The sequence below is a fragment of the Haliotis rubra genome, unplaced genomic scaffold (genome assembly GCF_003918875.1).
Source record: "Haliotis rubra isolate DU_JTF1 unplaced genomic scaffold, ASM391887v1 Scf241, whole genome shotgun sequence".
NCBI lineage: Eukaryota > Metazoa > Mollusca > Gastropoda > Lepetellida > Haliotidae > Haliotis > Haliotis rubra.
Window position 1 is genome coordinate 956,367 of NW_025766459.1, and position 20,625 is coordinate 976,991.

Genomic DNA, 20,625 nt, shown 5'->3' on the forward strand with positions numbered 1-20,625 from the left:
TTTGTTATGATTAATGCTTCGTCAGTTTGGGTTTTTGCCTGGAGTGTGCTCGACATGGTCCTCTTAACGACTTAGTGGAATGCTGCTTGAGGTTGGTGAAGAAATTTTGGAATCCATCGAAATCCACAGAAGAATCCACAACAACGAGCTAATCAAGCCATAGCCATTATCTATCTTTTTATTGCAGATTGTGGATTCTTACACCATTATTAAACAAGATAGACAAACAGACAGAGCCACACAAAGATAGATCGATTTTTTTTAAAAAAATGTACGTATATCATCACTATAACATGGTCTTCCAAGGATAATTGGAGCAAATTGGTAAACCGTGTTCTTTCGGGTGCAAAGTTGCATCATGAGAGAATGCCTACTAATTTGGGGTCGCCTGTGTCCAAGTCAAACCTGTTCCCATGGACATGGAAAAACAACAACGAAACTGTGAAACCTCTGTGACAAGTGTAAATTAGAATGGCTCCAGTGGCAGAAAATCAGGTCTTACAAGCCATTTTGCGTTCTGGCCTATCAAATGCTTGGGGAACCCGACTGAGTGCAACTGAAAATGATACTTTCAGGGATCATTTCTATAGTATGCATCGCCATGACTTCAGGTAAAACTGACAGTCTACTAAGTCGAAGAGTGTGGCCTCCCTCTGGTCCTTGATGACCACATCGCGTGACCATATCGCCATTCCTATTTCTTCATCAGCCAGTTATTCTGATTTCGTTACTATGCTCTCGGTACACGTGTATAGACGTTTGATGTTACTGTGACGTTGACAACCGCGTCGTGTACTCTGATTAAGATGCATCATGGCAATAGCTGTAACTACCTATTTTACAGGGTTCATCCATCAGCGGATACTAACACGACTAAGGGACGCAACTGTAATTATCAACAGAGTTTATACATAAACAACAGACATGAAACAATTCTCGTTTACTCAGATGATTTATTGAAAGATTTTAATAAAGTTGTAGATTAGGAACATCACTCTGAGTCATCCTAGAAAGCATCTACAAACGGATGATTTATTGACATTTTTCAATAAACTTGTTGATTGGGATCATTATTCTGAGTCGAAAGCATCAGCAAACTCCTCCTCGAGTACATTTCGCAAATCTCGGTCTGTAAGAAAATAACAGATACTCATTAACATATACATGGACAACTATAGTTCAGTCATACTTCACATCAGAGCTTGCAGTCGCGAGGTCTATAAGACTGGTTAGGGATTCTACCTGATTATGATCTCGGTCTGTCATTCCTGTAATATAACTAGAACACTGTTTACATCAGCGTTATGTACACGGTATGTACAACAACCTACACCAATATCTGCAATGTTCGTTTAATACAAAACCAGTACAAGTGTACTTGTCATGTCCTATTACCTGAATCTATGGTCATGAAGTCATGGATGCTCCTCGAGAACTCCTCCAAACTCACGTTTGAATCATCTGGAATTGTTGAAATCATCAGTTAAATTGTGGTCATTACTTGGGAAATATTTACATGTTCACAATAGAATAACCCGTGATTAATGTGCGAGTTGTAGGGACGGTATACATTAGGGGTGTCGCGATACGCGAATGTATCGATGCATCGATACATTTTTACTGACGATACGATACGCGATACATGCTTGCGTGTATTGATTCCTATTTTAAAACTTTATCGATTCAAATTTTTATGCTATATCCATCTCCTTCAAAGTCTTGATAGTAAAATTATACGAGACCGCTCCGATAAATAGATGTAGCTACCTTTACTTAAAAAATAGGTTGGAAACTAACAGCTTTTGTGATTGGTTAGACTATTTTGATGGTACAAATAAGCGAGCGCGTACGTTCCCGGTAAGGTAATGCTATGAAAAGGCGCGAAAATTATGTATCGCGATACGTATCGTATCGTGACCTTAAAATCGTGATACGTATCGTATCGTGAGATTGGTGTATCGTGACACCCTTAGTATACATAGTGATTATGTGAACGGTGAGTTTACTTTACCGTTTTCATCGGCAAATGAAAGTAGATCCTCGGCTGCCCGTCTTTCCATCAGTTCCTCGGCTTCAGATTGGTCAATATTGCCATCCTTGTTCTTATCAAGGTCGTCAATACTTCTCTTGCCACCCAAGGCTCCTGCAAACAAAGAATATAAATGTCTTAAAGTAATCCTCTTGCAGTATCAAAAGTCACAAAGTAATGGCATCGAAGAAATGCATTGAGATTTTCCCAAAAAACAATTAATGGTTCATTTTGTTTAAATCGACAGTGACATGATTCTCTTTCCTTGATTATTCCAATACTCTATCAAAACGGGTGAAGCTGTACTTCCAAAAGCAGTAATTCATAATTCAGAGTTGAATCCTATATACATGACAAACGGTTTCTCTAACTGAAAGTATTTTCAGAGAAGCATACTCATAACTCATGCGATCACTCAAACACCCAAGAACAGTATTTGATTTGTTTTGTGGAAACCTGACATTTTGCACATCTTCATAAGGTAATACATTTCTTAGTCTCAAAGCATCATATACATATAAAGTTGAATTTGACATTTTCAAATAGTGCCTGCCACTGTGGACAGTTATCTTTACTGGGACGTGCTACCTCTTTTCGCCATACTCATGACATATTTTTAATGCGTCCTTGCTGTGGTTCCATCAGTTTATCAGTTCCTTACTGTACGATCTTCACTATGTTGCCGTTCAAAACAATTGATGATGCTCACATTGAAAATGTAGGAGAATTACATAATGTCGACTCTTTTCGTATTAAAAGGTCAGCACTTACTAAATGGTATAGTGTATTAATAGCGTTCAACACTTTTCAGAAGGATACACAATGTACGTGATCTAGATGTCCAGATGGCCTTTTTGTATAGATCCCGGACGGGACTCAACTCAAGGGCAGAAAATGCATATAGCAAAACTAATGTATACCAAAATATATTAATATGTCAAAACTGTGATTACATTCTTAACGAAGACGAGTACCGTTGTCTTCTGGTGTGCCTTGATTATACACATAGCAGAAATATGTGTCGCCCAAATCATCACCACAGACACCCTTCACGTAACTGAATGGATGTCCTCAACAAATATTGATATACTGAAAGATAATAAGTCTAAGATATTTTTATGGAACATATTCCTGTCCTTACCGACGACTGGGTTGATGATGTGTTTGTATCTCCTGTAAAACCCGTACGCCCGTCCAGCGGCTCGAAGTATTCTCCTGCCGCGGATCCTGATCCTGAATCTTCTCCAGGCGTCCGATTCCGACATCAGCACCACAGCCACAAGCAGGAGGACAAGGAACAGACGCATCCTGATCAGCTGATATTATCTGCTTGACATAAAGATCATGATATTACAAGTACAATCACCAGTGGAAGAAACTACTGACAAGATGTTTTGTTTTGTATCTGCCTTAAAAAGCAGAACACGGCATATTGTTCATCACAACTCTATAAGACAATAATACCTTGAAATAATGAAGTGAAATAAACATTTATGGGTATGTGAGGCATCATTAATATATTCTCTTGTTTTCATTTATAAATGGAACAACTATATGGATAAAGGAAGCAGTTCAAATGACGTTAAAAATATAAGCTCTATGGTATTCTGAAATGTCTCAAATAACAATAACCACCTCTCACATATCTAGCTAACATTTCTAGGTTACACAATGTATTATACTACAATCTGCTTAGAGAGTGTTATGTTTACGGATGGCGCGATGTACACATAACCCATCGTATAAAGAACAGAAGTCAACGCCAATGAAATACTAGTCTAGGGTTTCGTCGAAAGAGACCCTTTTCAAGAGCGACATTTAGTGATGGGATGTTACGGGTGGGTCACTGATCATTAGCGGGGACACCTGGTGTTCTCTAACAGGTAACGTGTCCTGCCCTACCGGGAACTCCCGCCACTCACGGATTTCTGTAAGAAAGAAGTTTGTTTTTTGTTGCCTGATACAGTAGAAGAAACAATCCAGAGGCTAGGTTTACTGTGTACAAATACAGGATTCTTCTGATTACCTATAAACAATAATATCACACAAAAATGTTACTCACCACAACTGACGACGAAAGAGTTTCTGCAGATAGTATGTATAGACCGCTCATATTTATACATATGTTCATCAGAAACTCGTGAAAAGAAACAGGAAAACCAATTTAAAACAAAAAGATAACATCTGACGAAGAATGACATTTGATTGGGGGACATATTGGTTATCTCGACCATCGTGACATGAAACAGCCGGGACAGATGGACTTGAGTGCTGAATATTGATTTAACGACTTTATCTCGATACTGACGTGTTATTTACTTAGTAGGAATTGATACTGTAACACGTTTACCACCAGATGACCAGATAGGCGGGTACCAATCACTCGGATTCTGCTGCTGGTGCTGAACCTCTTTGGCCCCTGCAGTGTGTGATAGCAACAGCGGAACACTTGTTTCTAATCTGGTTCTAATCTAATGGTAGCACACGCCCACCATGGTGCTAATCGTGCCACTTTGGCAACATACATTTTGTTTTAAACCTACATTTCTCTTAATTTTGTGGTTATAATTATTATTATGTAAGGATTTCACCGCTATTTTGTCTCTTTACAACAAACGAAATGTGTTTCAAAATTGAATATTCTTTGCGCTCTATGATCAACTTTTCATTCATTACTTTCTTTTTCACACAATTCTCGCAATAATGATAACAGCACCACGCAGCTAATCGCGCCACAAGCTATGTTTTAAACGGAATTTTCCCTTTATTTCAGTTACTCCGTATCTACTGCGTGCACACTATTACTACAATTGCATTTTCCTGTTTCATATGATTGTTTCGTTATTGCTTCATCCCAAAGCAAAAGAATAATCGATTTTTCGTGTTGCTTCCATAACTTTCCCTTCAAGCTCTGTGGTGTTTCTCTTAACTCTGAATTTACTAGTATTTTGCCGTTACTTCAACTATTTTCTCCTTATTTAATGTTTGTTTCATAAACGTGACGCGTTGAGCATTTTCTCGTCACTGATTTTCAGTGATCCATTCCAATAATGTTCAAAGCTATTCTTCCCTTAACACCAAACGGAGTTTGTTTCTAAAATGAGCCAAGACTGGGTATTCATTCGCACTGACGTTCTGTAATCAATTATTTTCACTTCAAGTTTTGAACAAATTTCCAGATAATCATTTAAATTTCTAACATGGCGATTCAATTAAGAAGAAGCTTTTCCAACTTCCGACTTTGGAAAAGAAACTTGAAATGACGAGAGAGAAGATTGAAATTTCAAAACAACGAAGTTACGATGAAAACCTGAAAATCTACTTCAAATAGCTTGAATAATCAAAGGGACGAGAAAACAGTTAATATTCACAGTTTTGGAAATAACCTTAAAGTAGCGATCAAGTGGTCGCAATTACGAAAATGTAAGTAGAAACATCGAGATAAATTCGAAAACATGTCTAAATGCTTCCAAAGTGCACTCGAACATGCTATATGAAGAGTTTTAGAAACGTCACAAGTTGTTTCATCAAGGTGACATTATTCAAAGCCTTTAAACGCTTTTGAAAGATGGCATGGCAGACATGTCCCATGCATTAACCTGCTGGACAGATGTTCCTGTGTTGTCTCAGATGAACAAATGACTGGTCTTGAACGCCTGGTATCACCACAAGATGAAAGTATAAATGTGATATAGAAGTCGGAATTCTCAGTGTAAGGCATTATGTAGGTGGTTTACATTGAGGGTCAGTGATATATTTCGCAGAGTTGCGGAAGATACTACAATCTTTGTCCATTGGGCCTGTCCAGTGACACAGAAAACATGATACAAAAGTCAGGAATTGTTTAAGGCACATAAGAGCAGTTAATGTTTACCTCTCACCATCACACCACATCGTTACAAGATGACCAACAGTTGCGTGGAGATCATCCTTACCCTGAAAACTGCCCGTTTAGGAAACTTGACGAGTGGTTTAAATAGTTTTTATGTATATATTATCATTTGTCAACACAACTTGTTGGTAAGCATCAACAGTATTAGATTAAAAAGAACATGTAGGAGTATATTGGTGTTCATATTGCTTCTGAATTCAAAGTATAGAGTTGTATAATATGAAAGGACATGTACACTGTATATAAACAGGTATTTGTTTTGGTTTTGGTTTTTTAGACATAAATACAACATTCACTCACACATTCATACTATAGATGCATTAACCAGAAATAAACTAATTTACATTGTCGATATTTACTCTTGAAAAGGATTTTCATATTTTTTCCATTTGTTATGGCATTCTTGAAACTTTGGTTTGGTATTAAATCTAAAACAAATTCTATCTTACGATAATATTTAAATTCTTTTTGAAATACGGGTAAATGTGGTATTCGAGTTGTAAGTTTACATTTATAGATATGAAGTTTAGCTAGAAATATTATCAAGTCAAATAGAGCATCACTGTGGAAGGATTCTGAAATATCAAATAATACTAGATCACATGTAAGCATTAAAACTTAATCCACTGAGAAAGTTCTTTCCCCCGGAAAATCACTTTTTCTACATCCCCCAAACAGATGGAGTTTTGATTCAGGTTCGGAGTTACAAAATGTACACAGATTGCTATTAACAAGATTCATGTTAACTAGGTATGTATTGACTGGTATAATTCTGTGTAGTAGCCTGTATTGCATCCATATTAACTTTGGATCAGATGTAGATTTAAATGCTTTGATAAATATATTTGACCAGTTCTGTCTTACTAGTATTTCTTCTTCCCATTTTTCTGTTATCCTTAAATTTTCATCAGTCTGTGCCATAACATAATAATACTTTTTCGAACCTCTTTTACAAGAAAGCAACTGAGTAATAGAAATATTCTGTAATCTATCCCCGTCTATAAAGTTACCTTTGTCAAGTTTCAATCTGTTTAAATAAATATTGATTGATCTTAATAATCCTTGAAAAAGCAAAAACTTAATCTTGAAACAATTATCAGAGTGGTGTAAATATTGTCATCTCTGTCTTTAATGCTACACTCACTACTTTTGTAGTATGCCGCCTTTGAATTTGCATTCACACTCTATTTGTACTTTTGTATTAATTTGTACACTTCGTTTTACAGTTTTAGAGTACAATTGTTAATTCTATGACATTGCTTTGCTGCGTGTTTCCTTTACAGACTGATTGCAGCTGTGTTTGTTAAACTGAAGAATCAACACATAACAGTACATGTAAACGTGTACACTTTCCCGTTATGTTGGTAGTTGTCAATTGTAACTTTGAATAAACCTCCTAATTTATAAAAGAATTCATTATAATGAGATGGCGACACTCCGCCCAAGTGACTTCAGCAAACGTGCACTTTCTGCACAACTCCATTTTTTCTTATAATTTTAAAAATATATATTTGAATTACCATCGTAATTTACTGGTCGATATGTAATAAAGCTCGGTAAGGTTTATGGGATACACGAGTAATAGAATGCAAGTCACGTAACTTTCTGGGTTTATACATTTATAGGGTTGCTTGCCACACGCCACATTTCGTCTACCTTGTCTAAAGGTCTCCGATAACACGCCACATTTCGTCTCTCTTCTCTGAAGGTCTCAGATAACATGCAACATTTCGTCTATCTTGTCTGAAGGTCTCCGAAAACACGTCACATTTCGTCTCTCTTCTCTGAAGGTCTCAGATAACACGCAACATTTCGTCTATCTTGTCTGAAGGTCTCCGAAAACATGCCACATTTCGTCTATCTTCTCTGAAGGTCTCCGATAACACGCCACATTTTGTCTGTCTTATCTGAAGGTTGTTATTGTATCGGGCCGGCAGTTTCAGCTATTTGCAGGCCCTTGTGGCCTTCAGTAAATATCTGTCTTTTTTTTCAACTGGAATCCTTCCCATAATCTTTTTCTCGGGAATCATTCACAATCCATCATGTTTCGAATATCAGACAGTTTCACGTCCAGGTATTACAGCACTTTGCTCATAGGAATGTCAACACCAGTCTTTAACAAGTAAATTAAAAAACTTTTCTCTCCGCCATAGGCTTCGCTAATTGATTTTGTAGAAACCGATTGAAAGTGTGTACAGTGTAGTCTATTTGTTTTCATTGGCTTGATTTTAACAAAAGGGCCTGCAGATTTCATTCAGGGCCTGCAGATTTTAAAGCCTGCAGGCCCTGATGGCCAGTGGCAAATTATAGTATTGGAAACACTGGGCGAAGGACGGGATAAGGTAGTCAGACTCGCTAATTTGTATCGTCATGGTTTCCCAACATTGTTTCCCACTCGATTATTTAGAGACCGCCTTCATATAGCTGGAGTATTGTTTGGCGTTAAAAAAATGAATACCTTGTTTCAGACTGTAAAGGATATAATCGCATAGAAGGATGCAGGATCATAAAAAAGACATGGTTAGGTGTAAAACAGATAAACTGTTGAACCTGTGTTGACTGAACATTTGGGGAAATTGATTTTGTTAACACTGAGTATGTTAGCCATTTTTCTGAACACATGATACTGTGATGCCGCATATGCATAAACGAATGAATGCACAATGCACACACACCACACACACACACACACACACACACACGACAAATACATACACAAGACAAATACACACACACACACACACACACACAGAAGACAAATACATACACACATAAACACATAAGTCAAATACATGCAGTTATCTTCAAACTACCGACGGTCTAGTGTCCTGATAAGTTCCGAAGTACAACAACGGCTTCCACATACCGAAACATTGAATACACAATATAACATAACACAACACAACACAACACAACACAATACACACAGTGACCAGGATTCACCTTGAAAGTCTCAGACAACACAGGAACATACGTGCAGTAGTGCAGTGCATGGGACGTATGATTTGTAGAAGTTTGGACTCATTTGAAATGGCCTTCCACCTGTCTGCGATATCACTTTTCACAAGTCTTTGAACAATTTCATCGTGTATGAAACATATTCTGAGGCTCTTTAAAATCTTCATATAGCATTCTGCCTAGCACAAAAGTGTACCGGTGCCACTTTGGTAGAATTTAGAAACTTTGCAAAGTTTTCGTTATTTCAGTTATTTCTTTGTTTCCAATGTTTGAGGGGTTTATTCTCGTTACTTGTACATCAATTTCAGGAACTGGTGCCACTTGTTTTATATTAATTATAATTTTCTTAAGCTTCGATTGTTCTGCATATTGCAATATATTTGCGAAATTTCAATTTGTTTCTCGTTATTTGAAGTTTCTTGACATAACTCGTCACCCAGTGCTAAACGCGTTAAAACATCATTTCCAGCTAACTAGATAACACGTCAGTATCGAGATAAAGTCGTTAAATCAATATTCAGCACTCAAGTCCATCTGTCCCGGCTGTTTCATGTCACGATGGTCGAGATACCCAATATGTCCTCCAATCAAATGTCATTCTTCGTCAGATGTTATCTTTTCGTTTCAGGTGGTTTTCCTGTTTCTTTTCACGAGTTTCTGATGAACATATGTATAAATATGAGCGGTCTACACATACAATCTGCAGGAACTCGTCGTCTGTTTTGGTGAGTAACATTTTTATGATATTGTTGTTTATGCATGAAAACAAGTTCTTTACCCTGAGCAGATAAGCAGCAGACTTTCACTACTTGTACACAGCAGGCCTAATCTGAATTGAAACTTCGTTTTCATTCTTGACAAAATGAAGAAACACGATATTGTCACTGGAGTGTTTCTTCGACTGTAACGCAACTGTGTGTTGAAAACTCGGTTCTTTGCATGCCGAATAATGCTGTGCGGCACCAGGCAAAACTCTGTTTTTTAATAGAAATATTTGAGTGGCGGGAGTTCCCGGTAGGGCAGGACACGTGACCTGATAGAGAACACCAGGTGTCATCGCTAATGATCAGTGACCCACCCGTAACATCCCATCACTAAATGTCGCTCTTGAAAAGGGTCTCTTTCGACGAACCCTAGACTAGTATTTCACTGACGTTGACTTCTGTTCTTTATACGATGGGTTAAGTGTACATCGCGCTACCCGCCAACATAACACTCTCTAAGCAGATTGTAGTATAATGCATTTTGCAAACCCTGAAATGTTAGCCATATATGTGAGAAGTGGTTATTGTTATTTGAGACATTATAATGGTCAATTAAAATGGAGTATTTTCACAATGTGGAATACCAGAGAGCTTATACGTCATTTGAACTGCTTACTTTATCCTTAATATTCGTTCCCGTTGCAAACAAGAGAATGTATTAATGATGATACATATTCCAATAAATGTCTGTCACTTATTTCACTTCATTATCTCAAGGTATTACTGTCTTACAGAGTTGTGATGAACAATATGCAGATTCAAATATAAACATAGAGCAATAGTTTGTTCAACTGGTGATTGTAAACCAAAAGTCAATATATATGTTCTTTATTCTGATTGGTTGAAAAACATGATCGAATGCACCCTCCTACCCAAAGTTTCATGCGGCCAGCCAGCATAGTACCTCTGCCACAGGCCAGAAAGATGACGATTCGTCACATCTTGCACCGTCCATTCAGTTTAATGTACATATTTCTTATCTCTTTTATTTTTGACATGTCTGCACATGTTATTAAACATCTTTGATAGAAAGGTTTAGTTTCATTGAGAACATCCTAAAACATGTAACACTATTTCTATTTATCATCCAAAACTGTGTTCCACAGGAGATATCGCTTGTGTGAGATCAAACGATATCTCCTAGGAGATATCGTTTTGACAGTAGATTTTGTACAATGCCCTGACAATGCTATGACGTCATGTACTTGATGACGTCACAATGCTATGACATCGCTGCACTGAAAGTCGAATGGCAGTACCATGTTCAGAGATGTACATTTTTCATTGAAAATTAATTAAGAGTGATTTTGGATGATAAATAGAATCTCACCCTCATGTCTTCTGATATCAAATATATCAACACTCGTTGATAAAGTAAAAATATCCTCTGCAAGCCTCGGATATTTGTAACTTTATCAACTCATGTTGATATAATTGATATCAGAAGACACTTGGGTGAGATTCTCTATTTGCGTAGCGATCCTTTGTTTACATAGGTTGTACGGCTCCACGTGCTGTCATCGAAGCCGACGGAGAGCAAACGATGCAGCCAGTTTGATATCTAAATATGTATTGTCATAAACCATACTGTCGCAGTTGTGGGAGAATATATATGTAACAATGTAAAACATTATGAAGAGCGCGCCGAAAAGCTTGCGTAAGGCCAGTCTTTTCTTATTATGAATATGTGCGTTTGTTTACAAACAAGAGAAAAGTCCGGTCACGTGATATGCAAATTAGCCTGTGGCAGTGATGTTATGCTAAGTCATCGCTGTGCCGCACTGTGGATCGAATGATAATTGCTGCGTATTGATACGTACGAACATCGCACACACTATTGTATTGTTACGTCGTCAGCAGGGGTGACGTCATTCAAATCATATTTATTGTGACGTAAAGTGCAAATGACGTCACAAATGAGCAGTTCCCGATGCTACCATGGGAGACAGCTGAAACGGCCGGCTGATGACACGTCACTGCTGTACCCGGGCCCGTACTCGATGCCAATGACTGCAGACACAAAAACGCGTGTGGACCTATTGGTTTACTTTTGTGTTTACAATGTCGATAAACATCATGTGTTGGCCAATTTCTGGGTGTTATTGAGTATGTGAAGCACGGGAATATTTCATTTGAAACCTTCGGCTAACGCCGTCGGTTCCAGATGAATTCCCGTGCTTCACATACTCAATAACACCCGGAAATTGGCCAACACACGATTTTTTTTTCCTAATTGTACTTGTAATGTGCAGAATGATCTGTATGTCAAGCAGATAATATCAGCTGATCAGGATGCGTGTGTTCCTTGTCCTCCTGCTTGTGGCTGTGGTGCTGATGTCGGAATCGGACGCCTGGAGAAGATTCAGGATCAGAGTCCGCGGCAGGAGATTACTTCGAGCCGCTGGACGGGCGTTGGGGTTTTACAGGAACATACAAACACTTCATCATCCCAGCCGTCGGTACGTAGAGGAATATGTTCTTCAAACATGTTTAAGCCTTAATACCTCCCAGCATATCAAGATTTGTTGAGGACATCAACTCAGTAACGTAAAGGGCATCTGTGGTGATTATTATTATAGGATAATTATATAGCGCACATATCCATGCAACGAGTACATTGTCAAGGCGCTGGTTTTTCCCTTGATGATTGGAGGACATCGTATTATCAATCTCAACCCCCTGGGGAGTATACAACTCTTGCAGCCACTAGGTGCACCAGGTTAATGTGACTTTCCCATCTTTACCAGGTGGAAATGGTTTGAGCTACACCTAGTTCTGCTATATGTATAATCAAGGCACATCAGAACACAAGGGTACTCTTCATTCAGAATGTAATCACAGTTTTGACATGTTCATATATTTTGGTATACAATAGTTTTGCTATATGCATTTTCTGCCGTACAACGATGCCCTGGATGTACAAAAATGGCCAGCTGGTCATCTAGATTACGTACATTGTGGATCCCTCTGAAAAGTGTCGAACGCTATCAATACACTAAATCATTTTGTAAGTGATGACCTTTCAATACCAAAAGAGTCGGCATTATGGAATTCTCTTACGTTTTCAATGTGAACAACCCGTGAATATCCGGGTTAGAATTGATCTTCAGTAACCCATGCTCGTCGTAAGAGGCGACTAACGGCATCGGGTGGTCGGGCTCGCTGACTGGGTTGACACATGTCATCGGTTCCCAGTTGTGTAGATCGATGTTCATATTGTTGATCCCTAGATTGTCTAGTCCAGATCAGATTACTTACAGACCGCCGCTCTATAGTTGGAATATTGCTGAGTGCAGCGTAAAATTAAACTCACTCACTCACTCAATGTGAACATCGTCAACGGTTTTGAATGGCAACATACTGAAGATTGTACAGTAAGAAACTGATACACCGATAAAATAATAGACATTGCATTAACATGTCATGAGTATGGCGAAAAGAGGTAGCACGTCCCAGTAAAGATAATCGTTAACAGTGGCAGGCACTATCTGAAAATATCAACTTCATCTATATATACTATTCCAAAAAAGAAACGCATAATCCAGAAATCTGTTGCCCAAAAATGTTGTATTTTCAAACATGTATAACTCGTCCACAAATAGACTTTAAGAAATGAATTTTACATCAGTTTAGAAGAAGGTAATGTCTATACCACCAGGAGAACAAGGACGTTGACCGTAATGGTGACCACGTAGCATGGTCCCGATGTTGGGTCTCCTGGCTCTCAGTCCAATCTCTCTCAACCTGTTCCGTACAGTTTGACCGGATATCCTCCGAAGTCCAGGCACCCTGGCTGCTGTGCTCTCACACGTGGCAGTGCGATCACGCAAATGTAGTACCCGGATGTACCGATCTTGGCTGCAGTGGTGACTCGAGGTCTGCCTGTACAGGGACGGTCATTTGTTATACCTGTTTGGTTGTAACGAGCTGCAAGCCGTGATATCGTGCTCAGACTAAAATTCAGACGCCTGGCAACAGAAAATTGGTAATCTCCAGCGTGCATTCTTTTAATGGCGATGTTCCATGTCGCAGCGTCAAGCCTTAGTGTAGTGATTTGACCTTGAAACTCCTTCAAAACGGATGCCGATTTCCGAAAGTAATCTGGTTTTTATAGCCAGACGGTGCATGCTCTTGCTGCACAATTTCAACTGGAAGGTGATTTCTGTTGCGTTGTGGCGATGCCTTTTTAATTCTTCATCAAAATCAACATTTTCAGGTAAAGTCGACTTTTCACTTGTGCAATTGTGTAAAATCATGTTATCATCACTTTTGTTACATACTGTGACGATTTTTTGAACACAATAGGTAATTAATAGATTTTTAAAAGTACAAAACGCCTTTGCATTTCTTTTTTGGGATAGTACATGTATATGGGGCTTTTTGACTAAGAAATGTATTCGCTTTTGAAGATGTGCAAAATGTCAGGTTTCCACAAAACAAATCAAATACTGTTCTTGGGTGTTTGAGTGATCGCATGAGTTATGAGTATGCTTCTCTGAAAACACTTTCAGTTAGAGAAGCCGTTTGTCACGTATATAGGATTCAACTCTGAATTATGAATTACTGCTTTTGGAAGTACTGTTTCATCCGTTGGAACAGAATATTGGAGGAATCAAGGAAAGAGAATCAAGTTACTATCAAATGCAACCATTTGTTTTTTTAGGAAAATCTCAATGTATTTGTTCAATGCCATTACTTTGTGACTTTTGATACTGCAAGAGGATTACTTTAAGACATTTATATTCTTTGTTTGCAGGAGCCGTACTTGGAAAGCGAAGTATTGACGATCTTGATAAAAACAAGGATGGCCATATTGACCAATCTGAAGCCGAGGAACTGATGGAAAGACGAGCAGCCGAGGATCTACTTTCACTTGCTGATGACAACGGTTAAACAAAACTTATATTTAATGACCACCTACACATTATTTACATATGTTAATGTTTCACTAAAACTCTGGTATTAGTTAATTGTTATTATTGTGAAAATGTATATGCTCGTGAATAAGGTCTGACTGATCACTTTAACAATTTCAGGTGATTCGACTGAGTTTGGTTTTACGCCGCTTTTAGCAATATTCCAGCAACATCACGGCGGGGGGCACCAGAAATGGGCTTCACACATTGTGCCCATGTGGGGATTCGAACCCGGGTCTTCGGCGTGACGAGCCAACGCTTTAACCATTAGGCTACCCCACCGCCCCTCAGGTGATTCGAACGTGAGTTTGGAGGAGTTCTCGAGAAGCATCCTTGACTACATGACCATAGATTCAGGTAATAGGACACTACAGGTACCCTTTTACTGGTTTTGTATTATCGAACATTACAGATATAACGGTGTAAGTTTTAACCTGGACTTGAAATGTTCAGATTCAAGTTAGGTCTAAAGTTGATATGAACAGAGTGCCTGTTGTATTACATTCTGGCAAAAACAGGAAACATCACACGTCTGTGAAGCCTGAAGTGCTACAATGAAGACAGACCGAGATCATAATCAGGAAGAATCCCTAACCAGTCTTATAGGCCTCGCGACTGCAAGCTTTGATGTGAAGTATGTCTGAACTATAGTTGTCCATGTATATTTTAACGAGTGTCTGTTATTTCCTTACAGACCGAGATTTGCGAAATGTTCTCGAGGAGGAGTTTGCTGATGCTTTCGACTCAGAATAATGATCCCAATCAACAAGTTTATTGAAAAATGTCAATAAATCATCCGAACAAACGAGTACAACCTCATGTCTGTTATTTATACATAGGGAATTAGAGTTGCGTCCCTTGGTCGTGTTAGAATCCGCTGATGGAAGAACCTTTGACAACCATCAAGGAATTTGGCAGATACACCTATCGAGGGCTTCATTAGAATGCACAGCGGGACTGTGTCTCACAGTAACATCAATAGTCTTTCAATGTGTACCACACACTAGATTTGGATTACACTTTCTCAGTAAAGTACAGATTCTAGTACCCACACTCTCAGAGTCAGGCACCTAATCGCCAGCACACAAAGTCGGCCGCCTAACACCCTCAGCCACGCGCCTTCCACAAAAATGGACAAGAGGTAGTCTAGATCTAGACTTTGTGTACCCCTCTGACAAGGGGACAATTGGCACAGCTCCCACGGCCGAAAGCTATGAATTACACAATGCCATTTAGAAAATGGTCCAATGAAACACGTTATATTTGGGATTACAATTTCTCAATAATGTACAGATGCTAATGGTTTTGTTAGGTTGAGAATTATCCGGGATTCACCCACACACAGTCAGGGACCAATCGCCAGCACACAGTCAGCCACCCAACTCACACACCCAGTGACAACATTGAAATGTTAGCGGACTCAACGAGACACGGCAGATCACTTCCAACTCCTTGGAGCAGAGTAGGTGTTGTGTGGTGAAGACGATGGGCTGACTGATAGTCAGAATGTAGAGAGATAGGTGTTCTATCAGTCGTTCTGTAGCAGTTTATAACTCAGATTCAGAAAGAAATGTTAAATTTGCGACCGACCAATAACTCTTCAAGATGTTTCTATCAAGTTTGTTGTTCTTTATCAAAGGTCTCACAATGGATTCTTTCAAAGAGCCTGGGAAGAATTGCAGTTGATAGGCTTTTGTTCATAATGTCCGTGATAACTTGGAGTAACACTTCCATACATTCCATTGCAAGGTTGCTTTGCATTGTATTGTTTAGGCAGGTTGTCAGTGAACCAAATGCCCTCAAACAAGATATCAGTGAACGGAGTGTCGAGTTTGGTGTATTTCTGATGGAGCTCTCTAATATCAAGAATTTTGTTTTCAAAGAATGAGTTAAAATCAATGGCGAGTTCGGAGAGGTTATCATTTTGAGGAAGAACAATTCCGTTTTTCCTCTCAATGAGAAACTTCATAGAGTTGTGGTGATCTGTCAGTCTACTCGCGCACTGTGTTATTTGTTGAGATATGTCCATTTGACGTTGTATGTGGAGTGAGTTTTGAAAAACAGAATGTCAGACGCTAGATTTCCATCAACTGTTAACGTGTAATTGTGACAAGACCTGTTGTTTCAGCGAATGAGAATTAACATAATGACTACATTCCGTACTTCTGACTTCGCTTTATCCAATAGGGAACATTAGTCTCTAACAACTTAGGCTGGGATCTTGGGTATGTCGAGAACAACACTGGCAAATCATCAGGAAATGGCGGTGGTCAGTATAAACACACAGTTCTGACTGTTGTGTTGAAAGACAAAATGGCAACACCAGTATAGTCAACTAATATGTAGCCGATTTTGAGTTTTTATACCGTTTACAACAAAATCATATGGCATATCATATCATATCATGTCATGGCAACTCCACCAAACCTGCTTCGATTGACATGTTCTGAATAAATGGCAGACGTGATGATGAAATCTGAGACACAGTACGAAGATGCAGTAACAACGTGTGATATGGTCAAGGGAGACCACTCTCACTGAATGAAAACTTTGAATACCGTTAGTAAAAAGGATGCACACGTGCACAAGTGTACCATCAAGAATAGAATGTCACGGAATAGTATGGTAGTGTTTTAGGAACTTTGGCAAGTTTATATTTATCATGCGTATGCAGTTTATGGTGTTAGATTATGACTGTGTGTAGTATCCATAGACAGAAGCGGCAAAACCCTTTGCACATCAACAGGAAATCTTGGCTAAAGGCAGAGTCGTTTGTAGGTCAACCATTGACATTGATATTATGTCATGAGAAAGGCCCCACTCCAGGCACCCGGCATAAACACATGTTAAAGATATCAAGTGTTCACCCGGCAAAGCAACAAGTCAATTGAGGAACTGAGTCGGACATCAGTTTTTTCGCTGATGCGTCAAATTTGGAAGCGTCCACCTTTTCGGAAAAAATAACCGAGATCGCGAATGTTGTATACTTGAACTAACACCGTCATATGACGCTCTTTACTTGAACTAACACCGTCATATGACGCTCTTTCAAATCTTGAAAGAGAGCATGCTCCGAAAGCTGGAGCTGTTGCTGGCGTGAAGGGGAGGTTGACTGCTGGGCATTTGATGTCAGCCCTGTTGCTGGCGTGAAGGGAAGGTTGACTGCTGGGCATTTGATGTCAGCCCTGTTGTGTTACATCCACGTGGAGAGGTTTTTTGTCGCTATGAATCTTTATGAAAGATTCCAGCTATGAAATATGAAGGTTCTCACCTTAGTTCAAGTTCAGATGGTAAGTAAGTGGAAGGAAATGTGAGTTTTATGGTTCTTGAACGATAACAGATTATCGATATACCCGAAGCAGAAAGGACTGTCAGTAATATCGAGCTGTAGGTGAGGCTGGGACAGGCAACATGTCTTTTAGGTACATGTGAATGTTGAAGCCCCAAATACTTATGTTGTGATTCTTGTTGTTGATTGGAAGAAGGAGTTTTGACACCTTCATATGAAGAAATATGTCAGACAATATCTAGAGCTACCTACCCTTGACCTTCCTTCAAATTGTTTTCTAAAACTAAAAAAAAACATAAAAGCGTCCATCCAAACTTGAGTGTTCAAAGCTTCATCAACGAACATTCATTTGTTTTGACCACTGCCATATAGCTAAAGTAAGGCCAGAAATGCTTGGAAAATGCTTTTTTGGCAATTATTTGATAATGGTTGAGATTCAAAACTCATATATAATCATTCATACCACCTCGACCTAATATGGCATATGAGTAATCACGATGTAATGAGTAATCACGATGTACCATTCCTTAATCATAATGATTACTCTAAAATATCGAAAAACTTCCAAGGTAGAAACACGTCTAAGGAACAAACTATACTGTGACCCACCTGGCAGGCAGACAGGGTGACAGCGGCACGGGCACCGCTTGTCAGGGACCGTCTCAAAATATCAAGTGTCAGTATCACTGCTGGTCGAGGACTCTAGCGGAATTACAACAAGTGCAACTCGGCTGACGTTAACGCCGTCCCGCAGACGGTATTCGTCCTCGATTTGAGAAAACGGTCTTCAGCTTTTTGCCACACTTCTGGGGTAATTCTCGCAAAAGAAGCATACACAAGCTCTTTAACGTCTGAAAGCTTGAATGTGGAATGTGCAATAAAATTCTTACTTTTTACCCCAGATCAGCTCGATGGGATTGAGCTCACAGTGCCGTACTGGTGTACGTGAACTATAAAAAAAAGTTTGGCATGAAATGCATGTGGACCCGGTTTTTTGTAAATATCTCACCATCCAATGATCCAATCGATCTCAAACTGTGCAAGTGGATGTTTTGTCAGACAACCTAATCACATTGTAAATCACCGATTTGATGCATTTGTATTAAAGAATCTGTCTATGTAACTGTCAACAAAATAAACAGCAGAACGCAGAAGGCTTGCAGAGGGAAGGGGCCAATGACCTGTAACAGCGGCAGTTTTGGGTCAGAAAGGTAAATGCACGTGTAGTTCATGATAGTTACCTGTGCACTGCACTGTGATAGACCGTTTGGATCATTCACATTGACGACTTCTAGCTGTCATCATGAAAGTTTATTCAGATGATGCTAAACGTTTAATTAGAAATGTGTTGAATTTTTTTTAAAAAGAGAGCAAACGTAGCAAACCGATTTATAAGGTGTCGGATTACATGAAACGTACAACTTTTGCTCTTGGCATGAAAAAGAACATCGTGTTAAAAACTGTGAAAAATAAACCAACGACCAATAAACAAAACCTTGTACAAAAAGGTAGGCATCCAAAGTTAGATTTTTTGACATCAGGGTCATCAGAGATGTCATTCGCCGGCTATTTGCTAGAAATGAACACCTGTCCACAAGAAAGTTATAACACATCCTTGCAGAGGATCACGATTTAATGTTTCTAGGTTTATGCTAAGCAAACTACTGCTCAAATGTGGATACAAGTACAAGAAGGTAGCAAACCAGAAACTTGGAATGTGTGAGAGATCTGATATGGTGAAAATAAGGTGTAACTATCTGAGAGAAATTAAGCAGGCAAGAGAGGATGGGTTCGAACCTATATATCTGGATGAGACCTGGATCAATGCAAACTATACTGCTGCCAGACAGTGGCTACCCACTGATCCCAGTGATGGTAGGAAAATACCAACAGGCAAAGGTGAACGTTTAATCGTTCTTCATGCTGGTTCCCACGGTGGATTCCTACCTGGGTGTGATCTGGTACTTCGGTCATAGAGCACAGATGGTAGGGACTATCATACAGAAATGAACTCAACGGTTTTCACACAGTATGTTGAGGAACAATCGTTGCCAGCTCTGCCTGACAATAGTCTTGTTGTCATGGACAATGCTCCCTATCACAGTGTTCGAGATCCAAACAATAGGTGCCAAACTTCCAATACAAAGAAGTCAGATATGCAGCAATGGCTAACAAATAACAATATACAATTTTCAATTAAGGCCACTAAACCACAGTTGTACTCTTTGATTAAACCTAACAAACCTCCACCCACATATAACATTGACAACATGCTACGCCAACACGGCCATAAGGTCTTGAGATTACCACCGTACCACTGTGATCTCAACCCAATCGAACTTATCTGGGGAGACCTTAAAAGTACAGTGGCCCGGAAAAATCAATCATTCAAGTTGAATGATGTCAAGCACATTGTCAACACTGCTACATGTGACATTGACATTGCACGCTGGCATGCATGTGTTGAACACGTCAAGAAGGTGGAGAAAAAGTACTGGCTCAAAGATGTCTTGAAGGAGCAAACAGTTAATCCAGTTGTCATTCGTCTGGACACTGATGACTCCTCTGTGGAAGAATGGAGTGAACTTGATGAAGTTTAATTCTGTTATTATATTTACAGATAATAATAGTATCCAGCCAGATATGCTCAAAGAAATATAACTTCTTGTAACAATGACAGCACTGACTCCAACGACTTATAGTGTAACATGAAAAACTCATTTCACATAAAATTATCATGAAAATATAAATATTAACTATCTATATGCTTAAAGCTA

General features: G+C 39.0%; 1 protein-coding gene across 1 annotated transcript in view; it reads right to left on the reverse strand.

Moving 5' to 3' along the window:
* Positions 1–1,070: 1,070 nt before the first annotated feature.
* The window catches only part of LOC124278791, a 41,762-nt gene continuing 22,207 nt past the window's right edge, over positions 1,071–20,625 (reverse strand). The window contains exons 2-4 of the mRNA XM_046714565.1: positions 2,012–2,143; positions 1,396–1,461; positions 1,071–1,129 (exon numbers count right to left, since the gene is read on the reverse strand). Of these exons, the coding sequence (XP_046570521.1) occupies positions 1,071–1,129; positions 1,396–1,461; positions 2,012–2,143 (257 nt within the window). The remainder of the gene's footprint in view (positions 1,130–1,395; positions 1,462–2,011; positions 2,144–20,625) is intronic.